The sequence below is a fragment of the Varanus komodoensis genome, unplaced genomic scaffold (genome assembly GCF_004798865.1).
Source record: "Varanus komodoensis strain SLA01 unplaced genomic scaffold, ASM479886v1 scaffold121, whole genome shotgun sequence".
Taxonomy (NCBI): domain Eukaryota; kingdom Metazoa; phylum Chordata; class Lepidosauria; order Squamata; family Varanidae; genus Varanus; species Varanus komodoensis.
Genome location: NW_025335353.1, coordinates 325742 through 338662, shown reverse-complemented (window position 1 = coordinate 338662; position 12921 = coordinate 325742). Strand labels below are relative to the sequence as shown.

General features: G+C 45.5%; 1 protein-coding gene across 1 annotated transcript; it reads left to right on the top strand.

Moving 5' to 3' along the window:
* Positions 1–6313: 6313 nt before the first annotated feature.
* LOC123019382 (vomeronasal type-2 receptor 26-like) lies at positions 6314–9280 on the top strand. Its single transcript, XM_044422209.1, has 3 exons — positions 6314–6499; positions 7003–7129; positions 8364–9280. Exons 1-3 carry the CDS (start codon positions 6314–6316, stop codon positions 9278–9280), a joined length of 1230 nt encoding a protein of 409 aa, XP_044278144.1.
* The last annotated feature ends 3641 nt before the right edge of the window (positions 9281–12921 follow it).

Genomic DNA, 12921 nt, shown 5'->3' with positions numbered 1-12921 from the left:
GTAGGTGTTGTGTGCAAACCTCAGGGATTCTTGTGGGGGGATAACTGCTTTGGTGGGACTCAAAACTAAGAATGGGAGGACTGGGTGTATGCAGGGGAGGCTGCCTCTCAGAGGCAGACTCTGAGAATGAGAAGATTGTTGAAAGAAGCCTATTCCAGCTGCAGCCCAAGCCCTGAGTACAGGCCTGCCTGGGGGAAGATCTGTTCAATGGCAGCCGAGGGGGCCAGTCCACCCCCCCCCATGTGGTAAGATCATCTGGAGGTATGAGATTTAGATATGGGGAGTCTATCAGACAGAAACCCCCCCCCTCCTAAGGAGGTGGACCCCATACACCATCATCACAGTCACATGTAAAAAGGCATTCGGCAAAGTGCTACTGAGACTATTATTACTGGGAGGGAGAAGCACAGCTCACAACAGAAGGAAACCAGAATTGTGACCACTCAGGTCCCAGTCTAACTTGCTAACAGCCATGCAGCACTGGACCCCTAGAAAGACACCCAGCAAGGCTTTCTATACTAGATTTTGTTGAGCAAATATGATTCTGGTTCTGCCTTTACACACCTATCTTCTAATACACATACATGTTCCTGGAAACACAAAGTCTCAGCACACACAGAGAAAGGGTGAATAATAATGCAAGCATAGGAGAATGGGCACTGGAAGACATTGAAAGAAAACAATGTTTTCAGACAGATCAAATGGTATGAGGAAGGGAAAGGGGGGAGGGGTTAGGGTTAGGGTTAGGGTTAGGGAGAGGAGAGGAGAGGAGAGGAGAGGAGAGGTAAAAATGTCCTCTGCCCCTGATAGGAGTCAGGGAAGAATGGTTCCTCCATCTGGGACTATCATGCTTGCTCATTTTCTTAGCTGAATGTTGGTTAAAGCTTTGGCCCATTCCATCACTCAAGTTCAGCCTTGGTAACACAGGAGCAGTTATTCTGCCTTGCAAAGATTTCAATGGTATGCACTGGCAGTGTCCAAGTTGAAAATCAGGGACACTTGCTGAGCTTTCCAAACACAGGAAAGAATAAAGCCAAGAGCAACCATTTGTGCTGGGCTAAATTCCTTTTTTAAGCAGAAGATTCTGCCCGACAACCTGGGAAGTGCTTGGTATGGGGGCGAGAAGGGATATAAATTGTGTGATGCAGTTGCTCAGCCATTCAAGGCTTAGGACAGAGCACATGTGCAAAGGAGTCTCTCAATTCTGGTTCATTCAAAGGAGCAGCACCCAGGTGTTCTCAAAAATGCTTTTTTCTCCATTGGTGTACCTAGGCATAGAAAAAATCAGAGAGTACAGAGGTATCCCACTTTCTGGACTGTATAGTTGTCGAAATCATAATGCTTTCCTGGTGTTCCTGCTAGAACTCTTGGGATTCCCTCCCTGAAAATACCACCGATGAGTTCAGCCTTGTACACATGGGAGTCCAGAGCCAGAGGAGGTGCCGCCTTGCATCCAGGTGCAAATGGGAAGGCATATAAAAGCCTCTCTTCCATTCAGAGCTGGGGAGGGACTTCAGAGCAGGCAAAGATTCCTTGGTGCAGGTGACATTTGCTCTTCCCCGTCAGGGAAGGTGTTAGCTTGGGCTCCATCTCTGTCTGGAGAAAAGTGAAGCCTCGATCTGCCAGAGACCTTGACTGCTCCTACCACTTCTCTCCATTCCTCGGTGGAGAAGTAAAAAGGAGGACGCACTTGGCAGAGCCAGAATGATGCTTCTCTTCCTGCTGCTGTTGCTGCTGCTTCTCCCAAAGTCCTCCTGTGGGATCCTGAAGGCCAGATGCCCCTGGAGCTGGCACAGGGATGAGGTTCAGACCCTAAATCACTACAGGCCAGGAGACTATGTCATTGCTGCAGCCATCTCTGCAGCACATGCCAACTTTCTTCCCTACACTTTCAGGAAGCCTGCTTCTAATGGAAAGTTGGAGTAAGTCACTCAGCTTTTTCAGGTGATAAGACAAACTGCATGGACAGCTAGATATGGGGGTTGTTTTGTCACACATTGCCAGCTTTTGTCAGGAACAATCCAGTATGAGGAAATTGTAGTCAGCAGAGAAGTAACCTCCTCCCTTTCTTTTGGTATTTTGCTTTTGGCTTTGCCATGAGAACTGTCTCAGTATGTAGAAAGCCATAGAAACACAGTGCCCATATACATATGTATGTATGCATGTAAGTCCAGGCAGCTGCCATGAAACATTTAAATCTGTCATAGATGAGATAGTGACATGAGATATCTGCTTTTTTCCAAGTTTTGGAGACACACTTTACTGGAAGATCCTCTCCTTCTTGTTTGCCATTCAGGAGATCAACCAGAACCCTAGGCTCTTGCCCAACATCACCCTGGGCTATGACATCTATGACAGCTATAGCAATGCAAGACTGACTTCTGATGCAGCCGTAGACCTGCTTTCGACCGGTCAGGTCCATGTTCCCAACTACAAGTGTGGCAGACAACAACAGCTGGTGGCCATTCTTGATGAAACAGACTTTGAAAACTCCAACCAAATTTCATATCTGCTAAGTATTTACAAAATTGGACAGGTGTGCAGAATTCATTTTCAGGTGCAATCTTCCTTTACTTGGCATTTCTGCTAGGATAAATTGAGATGTTCCCCATGGATCCACAGTGAGTATTTCCCATGCCATGAACATAGGCAGTCCAGATCAAGAACTGCTTGGAAGAAGCCAAAGTCAGAAGTAAAGGAAGGCCGAATGAGAGACAATTGCCCTCCATAAAGGAGACCAGGGCCTTGAACTTGGAAGAACTGAACAAGGCTGGCATGGGCAGGACATTTTGAAGGAAGTTCATTCATAGGGTTCCCAGAAGTCACAAATGACTTAATGGCACATAACAACAACACAACAAGAGCGGGTTGCAAAGGGTTAGGGTTGTCCATGCCTCACACAAGCATTCCCTTCTACACAACTAGGCTGATGTTTTCTGTTTGGAAGGAAAATTTCTGACCTGTTTGGCCATTCATCATGGCTAATTTTCTTTGTGCACAGAGCTCAGAGAGTTAAGGAGCACAACAATTTTTGGGAACCAGTGTGGTGTAGTAGTTAAGAGTCTGGGACTGGGACTCAGGCAACCTAGTCCCAGCCCAGCCATGGAGCCGACTGGATTACTTTGGGCCAGTCACCGACTCTCATCCCTACCTACCTCAAAGGATTTTTGCAGTAGGGATAAGACTGAGAGAAGCAGGAGGAGAATTATTTAAGAGGTTTTTTTTGTTTGTAAGAAAAAAATCAGTGTATATAGCTAATGAATATACTTTGCTAGTTCACTGCTTGGAAATCAGGCCAGTCCACCTGCTAGAAAATTGAGATGATCCTGGGTAACTTTCTCCCACTGTGAAAACTTAGAAGATGCACCTGAATTCAACCTCTTTGTGACATCCATTTTCAGTGTTTTACACTTAGGAAGGCTAAACATTTGATTTTTCAGGAAGGAAGGAAGGAAAGAAGTTGCTTCGGCTGGAATGTTTCAGATAGATAATTACTTGCTCAGAGGTGTAACCTCACAAGATGAAGAAAATGTGGTTCTGCAATGAATCTATAAGTCTCTTCTCTAATTCTCCAGGTCACTTATGCTTTTGATTCTCATGTCCTCAGTGATCAAGTCCAGTTCCCTTTTCTCTACCACATGCTCCCCAGAGAAGGGGTCCAGTACATGGGGATCGTCAAACTCCTCCTGCATTTCAGATGGTCCATGGTTGGGCTCTTTGCTTTAGACACTGACAATGGACATATGTTTGTGAGAACCTTGACACCTGAACTTCTCAGGAATGGCATTTGTGTCTTTTTTTCATACACTTTCTTGAACATGAAGTCAAATTCTCCAGGGCTTCGTGAAGGTTCATTTGAGATGCTGCAACAAATCCATGTGTATGTTTATTGTATGGAGAAAAGTCTGTTGTTCTATGGAATACATCTTATGCAGCAAGAAGTGGAAAGGATGAAACCCCTCATAGGGAAAGTCTGGATCATCACTACAATGTGGGATTTTACTTTTGAGTTAACATATAGTAATCTACCTTTCCAACACATCCATGGATTGTTTTCCTTCATTCTCCAAATGAATAAAAAGACAAACTATGAAGATTTTACACCCTTTTTCTTTGCTATGGAGGCATTTGTGAAGAAGTCATTTGAGTGTTCCTATGCAAAACATGTGGTGTCCATGCAAGGGTGGACAAGATTCAGAGACAATGGAAAAGGGAAGGCTCAGCTGAGACATAAGGTGCAGCGAGTGCTCTCTCTGGACAGCTACTTCTCCTACAACACCATTCAGGCTGTGGCCAGGGCCTTGGATACTGCTTTATCCTCCATATTCAAGAGGATGAGGGGTGAGGGTGGACACAGGCTGAACATGCAAAGTCTTCAGTCATGGCAGGTATTCTCTATTCCATTTCAGACCTTCCTGATGAGCATAATAAGGAATTGCACCAGTGCAGGGACTATGAAAATTCAAGGCATGAGTTTGCATGCTCACAAGGGTATTCCACTTGGTAGGCCCATCTGGCCTTTCTTCCATGTGAATCTTTCTATTTCTGCCTTTCACTGGATTCAGAGGATGCCCTCCATCACGCAGGGCACACCACACTTGGCAGAAGACATCCTGAATGAGACCACTTGCAGTCTGAGGAGTTATAGGGATCTTTGCTCAGATCCATCTCTCTGGTTGATTAAATTGGCTTTAACAATATTGCATAGCACACAAGGGCTCTGTGTGTCTCATGCTTGAATTGTGGCTTGTTCTTGAAATGTAGGATATCTGAAGCTACGTGACATATCAAACCATGGTGAAGAAGCCATAATATTTCTTTGTTTGGGTCCAGACTACTAAAAACCCATATTCAGCCATGGCCCACAGTTCAGTGATAGCCTTTGATCATCACATACTCTGCCTTTGAGTGTGGGTTCTGCCATGTTCTGAGTTTGCATATAGGGCAGGATGCCCACCTAGTTGTCCAGTTGGGCCCTTAAGGTTTCTACTTGCTTGTGTTCTGAACTTTTCATTGTCCAAATTGAACTTCTTCAATCTCCAAAATCACACTCTGTATTAAAGTTATCACTGGCACTCAGAAGACAACCCTCCTCTGCTGAAAACATTGCTTTACTTTAAGTTGCACAATTGAATGTCTGATATTCACCCCCTTGAAATCCCTCTGCATTTCTCTATGTGGTCAGGTGATGAACTACATGGGGTGAAATAATACCCCATCTAGGATATGTGTTGGGCTGAATATTTTAAGGAGACATTAAGTCAGCTCCACTCGCCAATAACACATCACTTCAGCACTCCACCTCCAGCAGGCCTGGGTGTAGATATGGGATTATTTACTCAAGATGAAGCTATATATACACTGAAGAATGATCAAGCACCTGGGCTAGATCAAATATCAGCTGAGTATACAAGATATGGTGATGACAGTGTTGTCTGTAAGTTTACCCAGCTGTCAAATTATTGCTGGCAAAATGTATATGTCCAGGATGACTGGAGAAAAGGGATCATTATAAAAAAAACAAAAAAACAAAAAAGGCAAATTGAGTGATTCAAACAACTGGAGAGGTATTACTCTCTTCTCAGTCCTGCAAAAGTGTTTAGTATCATTCTGTTGAAAAGACTGCAAGATAAAATCAACCAATATTTACATGAAGAACAAGCTGGGTCTAGACAAGACCATTCGTGTAGTGAACAGATCTTTTCCCTGAGAAATATTATTGAACAAAGCACTGAGTTTCAAAAACTATTATTAACCAATTTTATTGATTTTAAGAAAAATGCTTGCTGCAGACTGAACACTTTGGAAGACACTTGCAGCCACTGTGCATTGCACAGGATGGAAAGAAGAAGACGATTCAGGCAAAATGTTCAGGTTCTTTCCTACCTATAGGCCACATGTTATCTTTCCAGTACAATCCACTGTGAACATGCAGTTAAAGGAACTCACTGGTAAGTCTGTACAACCTGATCACTGGGTGCCTCTTCAGGAATCCTAAACCATGAGCCCTGAAGACACTGTCATCACTTTCCCTGAGGGTAAGACCTGGTCTGCACTCCAGAATGGATTTGCATATTTATAGCAGAAGGCTTCTTGCCACCCTCCTGCCAACCTCCCAAAATAGACCAAGAGCATTCATGGATGAAATAAGGGCACTTGCACATTGGAAAAGACACACCAGCCAATTCAGCCCTGAGTAAAAAGGGCAAAACTGGGGAATCCAGCATGGCTGCATCTTTCCTCAGTGCTGGCACTTTCTCTCCCATTCCAGCTCCACCCATTCCTGAGAAGCCCCCAGTTTCACAATCGTTCCATGGATGGAGTGTATTTGGATGAGAAAGGGGACCTGGCAGCTGACCTGGACATTGTCAACTGGGTAAAGTTTCCCAACAGGTCTGTCATAAGAGTGAAAGTTGGGAGTATAGAACAACAGGGTTCGTCTGGACGCAAATGTACCATTGACCAAGAAGCCATTATGTGGCCCAAATGGCTCAACAAGGTGAGCAAAACCATGCCTTCATTTCATTCCATGTCCAGTCAAATGCATGTATTTGGGAAGGGATGTGCATCGGATGCATTTGCATGGGCTTTGGTTTACTTAGAGGCAGCAATGTGTGAGGAATTCTCCTTGGAAGGGGGAATCTGTCAGATTTCTCAAGCTTGGCTTCCCAGACTCTAGCCCACGTTCTTTATGCCCTTAATCTGACTTGCACCAAGTGTTTGTGTGGGTGTCTGGAAGAGTGCAAGAGAATCAAAGAGGCCAGCCACATACTTCTGCACACATGAGTTGTGCATCATGGCTTCTCTGCACAATTGCCAAGCATGGCAATGAATTCCAGTCAGCACAAGAGCTAAGATTCCAATGTGATCGTCACAATCCTACTTGCAGGATCAGCTTCCCTCTGAGAAGTCCTCTCCTGTTCTTTCAAATGCTCCCTCTCCTTTCGCCCAATGATGTTTCTCCAACACATTATCTGGGGTGGACCTTGTTTTTCTGCACAGCCCCTGCCCCATGCGAGGTGTGTAGAGAGCTGCAGCCCGGGATTCTACAAAGTGGTTCAGGAAGGAAAGCCCATTTGCTGCTATGACTGCGTTCTATGCCCAGAAGGGACCATCTCCTCCCAGGAAGGTGGGTGACAACAAAGGACAATCCAGCCCGTGAGGATCAAGGCAATGGTCCTCCACAACAGTGGGCATTTTGCCACATCTTGCTAAGGGATGATATATCCTGCAGAGAATCCTTCACAGTATAGAGGACTGTTCCAGTCTCCTTTCTCCAGTCCTTCTGCTGCCAGCAGCACATTTCCCAAACCACTATGTTGCATGTTGTTCCATACACAATCGTTTGACCACTCATTGCACAAGATGCTTTGTTTGCTATTGGTCCACTGCACATTAGGAGCATCCTTTGCCTTCACCGGCTCCCATTAGCATGTTTCCCCACACATTTCAGCCTCTTGCCTGGTTGAAACCTGTCCTTTCACTGCAGAGGTCAGGCAGGGCTTTGAACAAGCCATGTGTTGTCAGGGTAGTTTTTTCCCAGATCAAGCCACATGGGGAAGTGGACAGGGTTCCCATCATCCACAAGACAATTCTGGGTTGCACCCTGCAAGGAGTTTGTATAGAACATGTACTCAATCATATTCTGCATATATGCAGAATATGATTCTGTGCTATACGCAGAATATGGTTCTGGGGCATATACACAGTTGGAGCCTCTCTTGCAATATCAACAATTGGTTGTCAGTGTGACCCACAAAGATCAATTTGGAGAATGGATCAGGAGGGTTATGTGCCACCAGAAACCTCCCGTATTTTCTTCTCATCTTCTCATTTATTTCTAACTTCCCCACATTATCCATTAATGGTATCATCAAGTGGGTCTCCAAAGGGAATGTTGGAGTATGAACACTTCCTCTACTCTGCTGGGTGAGAGGTGAGGCAGTGTGCCTCCTGTAACCTCTGAGCACATTCTGTCCCCCATGCCTCCTACTGGCAGATTTACCCCACTTCTCTGAGCAAGAGAAAAGCAAGACACCAACTGCTTGCTCATGTTTCTTCTCCTTTTGAAGGAGATTAGCAGAAACATAGTGGCCTTTTCTAATATTTGAATGTATGCAAATAAAAGCATAAGAAAAACCATTTATGTCAACCTTTTAATGTGCTCATGTTTCTTAAGTTCTGGATAAACATTGGTAGCAAGTTCCATGCTTTTGCTCTGCTTGTGTGCAGAAGCACTTCCCTTGCTCCATCCTGAATTGTCCACTCATCAGAGGCACCACTGCTGGACCAAGTAGCAGGGAATGGTCACCCCCTGCCTCCAACTATTATCCATTTATATCTGTTCTTCTTTTTAATTCCAGATGCTGACCATTGCACCAAATGTCCAGAGGATCAGCATCCAAACAAGAACAGAGTTCAATGTACTCCCAAGATGATCACCTTCCTGTCCTATGAAGATTCTTTTGGGATCTCCCTGGCTTCCATGGCCCTTATGCTATCCCTTTTGACGGCCTTTGTGTTAGGAATCTTCATTAAATTCCGAGACACCCCAGTGGTCAAAGCCAACAACCGCAGCCTCTCCTATATTCTTCTGGTCGCCCTCCTGCTTTCCTTCTCCTCCTCCTTCCTCTTCATTGGCCAGCCCAGCAAGGCCACCTGCCTTCTGCAACAAACAGCCTTCAGCATCATCTTCTCAGTTGCCGTCTCTTCTCTCCTAGCCAAAACATTCACTGTGGTCTTGGCTTTCTTGGCCACCAAGCCAGGCAACAGGGCCAGAAAGTGGTTAGGGAAGACGTTGGCCAACTCCATTGTCATTTTCTATTCCAGCATCCAGGTTGTCCTCTGCTGCATCTGGTTGGGCACCTCTCCTCCCTTTCCTGACTTGGACATGCACTCCCAGCCTGGACACATCATCCTGCAGTGCAATGAAGGCTCTGTGACCATTTTCTACACTGCCCTTGGCTACATGGGCTTCCTGGCTGCCGTATGCTTTATGGTGGCTTTCTTGGCCAGGAAGCTTCCAGGGGCCTTCAATGAGGCCAAGCTGATCACTTTCAGCATGCTGGTCTTCTGCAGTGTCTGGGTGTCCTTCGTGCCCTCCTACCTGAGCACCAAGGGGAAGTACATGGTGGCTGTGCAGGTCTTCTCCATCTTGGCCTCCAGTGCTGGCTTACTGGGCTGCATCTTTCTTCACAAGTGCTACATCATTGTCTTGAGGCCTGCTTTGAATAAGAAGGAACATCTCGTTAGGAAAAAAAGAGATGGCATCGTGACATAGCAAGGAAATGGGTGAGAGGGGAGGAGGTGCCCTCACCACAATCTGAATATATAGCACTTGATCAAATCCAGGCAAAAACTGGAATAGTCTGATAGGCTGCTTTTAGTTCTAGGAACTGAAGGAGTACGAGCCCAGGAATACATGCATGCATTTCCCTTCTTCTGATGTCAACATATCACTCTTCAACAAGCTTTCTGACCTTCTGAGGTAAGGACAAAGGGGTGCAGTATAAGAACCAATTAACCCCTTTTCCAAAGTGTCTCAAATGCTTGAATCAGGACTTTTGTGGACAGCATTTGAGTTTCCAGGTGTTTGGATTGCCACATCCAACTTTTCTTCATCACAAGTACCATTGCTGGTTAATCTCTGAGGGGTAGTTCTTGTTGGATAAAAACCACAGAATCTCATTGTGGCTGAAGAACGATGACACAGCATGCTTTTCACTGCTTTTGAACAATTGAGCAAGGTTGGGACACAATATTACCTGCCCTGATAACATTGCAGTGGGGGTTTGAACTGGCTTTGTCTTTCTTTCTAAACAAATGCTCCTTCTGCTTGCTAAGATTCTTGTGAGCCTCTCAGGTGCCTACTTGCTGGCACCACATGTTAGACCACTGCAAAATATTTTTAACTTCTCAAGTGATCCAGAAGAAAGTGCCTCCTTTGGACTTTACTCCAGCAATAATGTGACTGCTCACACATGTTAGCAAAGCAGGGTTATGTGGAGCACACAGCAAACTACTCAATTTTCTAACTTCTCTACTGCTGATGAAATGTGCCATTTCCCCTCCCTTTGCTTTGACTTCACGGAAGAGCCTGCATCTGGACAAAGCAAAAGGAGCAGTTATTGGCCAATGTTTTTTTGCATGTACCCTTTTTTTCATGTGACCACAGTACAGTTGTTTCCAGTCACATAACCCCATATGTAGTTGGCCAGAGGAAGGTCCCCAAAGTAGTTGCACAGAGAAAGGCCACATAGTTTAAAAAAAAAAACACCACGCACACAGCCAGATTGAATTTCATTCCTCAGAAGGGAGGGTGGAGAAGAACAAAATGAACTTTTTGTAACCCTCAGCTAACAAGTTAGCCTGACCTCAAATCCAATAACCAAAGGGATAGTGGAAACCAGTTATAGCCACCATGAAAGTTGCAGATGTGCATGGAGTAAGAACATGGCAAGCCTGCATGAATCTTGAGCAGATAAGAAAGATGGGAAATATCCAGTCCTTGACAGAAAAAAGGACTCTCTGAAGCTAACAGCAGGGGGCGTGCTTACATTGATGCCTGTTACATGACCTGATGGCTTAGGTAAGGTATAACACACATGTTCTGGCATGCAACTTTCAAGACTCTTGATTTCAGAAAGTTTAATTCCCCTTGTCTCCATTTATTCTAAAGTAAAAAGGTAAAGGTAAAGTTTTCCCCTTAAAGTTAAGTCCAGTCAAGTCTGACGCTAGGGGTGGTGCTCATCTTTGTTTCCTAACTGAGGAAGCCAGCATTTGTCCACAGACAGTCTCCGTGGTTATGTGGTCAGCATGACTAAACAACGAAGTGCACGGAGTGCTGTTACCTTCCCACCAAAGTGGTACCTTTTTATCTACTTAAATTAGCATGCTTTCGAACTGCAAAGTTGACAGGAGCTGGGACGGAGCAATGGGAACTCATTCCATTATGCATATTCAAACCAGTGACATTTCCATCAACCAGTCCAGCAGCTCAGTGGTTTAAACCCTCAATTCCATCCCTCAATTGCATCCCTCAATTCTAAAGTGCACTAGAATAAAACTGGGTTTGGCTCTAATTCTCATCTCAGGCTCATTTGGCTTGGGTTGGGGGCACACATGGGTTCACACTTGCTGTTGCCCAACTGAATCTGGCAACACAGTGACACTGGAATCCAAAATTAGTCCCTGTAGAAGCTGAAGCTTCCTTGCTGGTTTGAAGCTGCAAAATATCTGTGACAAATAATTACTAACAGGAAGCTGCCTTACGTCATTATGCAAGTATTACACAGGAACTGGTCAGAATGAACTTGAAATGGAAGGTCCTCTCTTCTTTGGGGGTAGGCCTTCTGGATGGTGACTGGGGGACAGTTTTATGGCTCTCTGATTATTCACTTCTCTTTCTGTACTCAGGATGACAAGGAGCATGTCCATTCATGGTTTGGAAGGCTTGGAAGGCACAGCACACTTGCCAGCATCCTTGCAGTGGAGCTCTCTGTGAAGCAGATTCCACCATTGGAGTGCTACCACTGCAACGACCCTTCCCCTGGTTGCCTCTATTCTAGCCTAATTAAAGAGAGCTTCCAGAGAAGGACCTCAGCAGATGATCTTAGGGTACAGGCAGGTGCATACAGAAAAAGATCCTTCAGTTATCCAGGCCTTAAATGTTCAGTGATTTGTGTGTGTTCAGAATCCATTTGTTAACAGTAACGTCAAGAGCAGTGTGGAACCTCTGGCCCACAAGACTTTCCTAGAATATTCTAGGAGCTCTTTCCAAGTTTTCTCTGTCCAGAAGATTCCATGATCAGCCTGATACTGAAAATCACAGTTTGGGACTTGGCCAGTGATGTACGGAACCTGTTGAATCATTTTTGAGGCCGTGTACATTTCAGATGGTGTGTGATACATGAAGTCCCATGGACTTGCTCATGTACTCATTCTCCAAGCAGGGTTGGGATGGGCTCTCTTATAATCTGTCCCTTCAAGTGTTTCTGAGCTTCCTCTCATGCTTGGCCCACTCATCCAAAGCAAGCCAAGCTGAGAGGAAGACTGTGAACACTCACAGAGGCCCAGCCATGGAAGCAGCACTCTCCTTCTGCATCAGGTGCAGTTGCTCCAAGTGCAGCTGTGCTACACTTGGCAGAAGGGACCGGTCTGAGGTTCCTTTCCTGGTGAGCCCCTCCTGGCCAACCATTCCTGGTCTAGGTACAAAACAGGGGCAGTGGCTACTGTTGGAAATGGACTGTTCCTGGGACTGGATTCCTAGTGAGCACCCCATTGTCTAAGGGTGGTCGCTCAGGTCCCAGGTTACAGTCCCCTGCAAAGTGTGTGGAATCCCAGAGGCCAAACCCACTGAGTTTGATAGATATATAATCCCAGACAATTCCTTTCCATCCCTTGTGGTGGAGTGTACCTGACTGCGCTGATTGCTGGTGCCCACAGTACAATGCAGACCAGCAGGAGGGGTGGAATGCTGCCAAAAGTCAACTCCCATATGGAGCCATCCCAACTGTGCTATCTATTGTTGATAACAGAAGGTGACCGCAGACTGTGACCTGCTCAAACCAGCAGGCTAAACATGAGCCAGCAGTATGACGTGAGGTTTAAGAGGGTGAATGCCACTCCTGGATGTACAGCCAGAGCTCTGGTTTCCAGAATGAGAGTTGTGCTGGTGCCATTTTATGAGACTCTCATGCACCCACAACTGGAGAACTGTGTCCAGTTCTGGCCTCCACATTACAGGAGAGACATTGCAAGGCTCAAATCAGTTCAGCTCAGGATCACAAGGATGGCAGCCAGATTGTGAGGGATGCCATCAAAGATGAAATTGCGGGAATGGGACTTAGTTTGGAGAAGAGGAGACTCTGAGGGGATCTCATGGTGACTTAAATGTATGTGAAGGAGTGTCAGATGATAGAG

What these genes read in the sequence shown, in the direction of transcription:
- LOC123019382 (XM_044422209.1), top strand. Translation starts at nt 6,314, where the DNA reads ATGGATGGAGTGTATTTGGATGAGAAAGGGGACCTGGCAGCTGACCTG. An exon ending in GGCCCAAATGGCTCAACAAG is followed by an intron (nt 6,500 to 7,002) that starts GTGAGCAAAACC and finishes TTTTCTGCACAG; the next exon opens with CCCCTGCCCCATGCGAGGTG. An exon ending in GACCATCTCCTCCCAGGAAG is followed by an intron (nt 7,130 to 8,363) that starts GTGGGTGACAAC and finishes TTTTAATTCCAG; the next exon opens with ATGCTGACCATTGCACCAAA.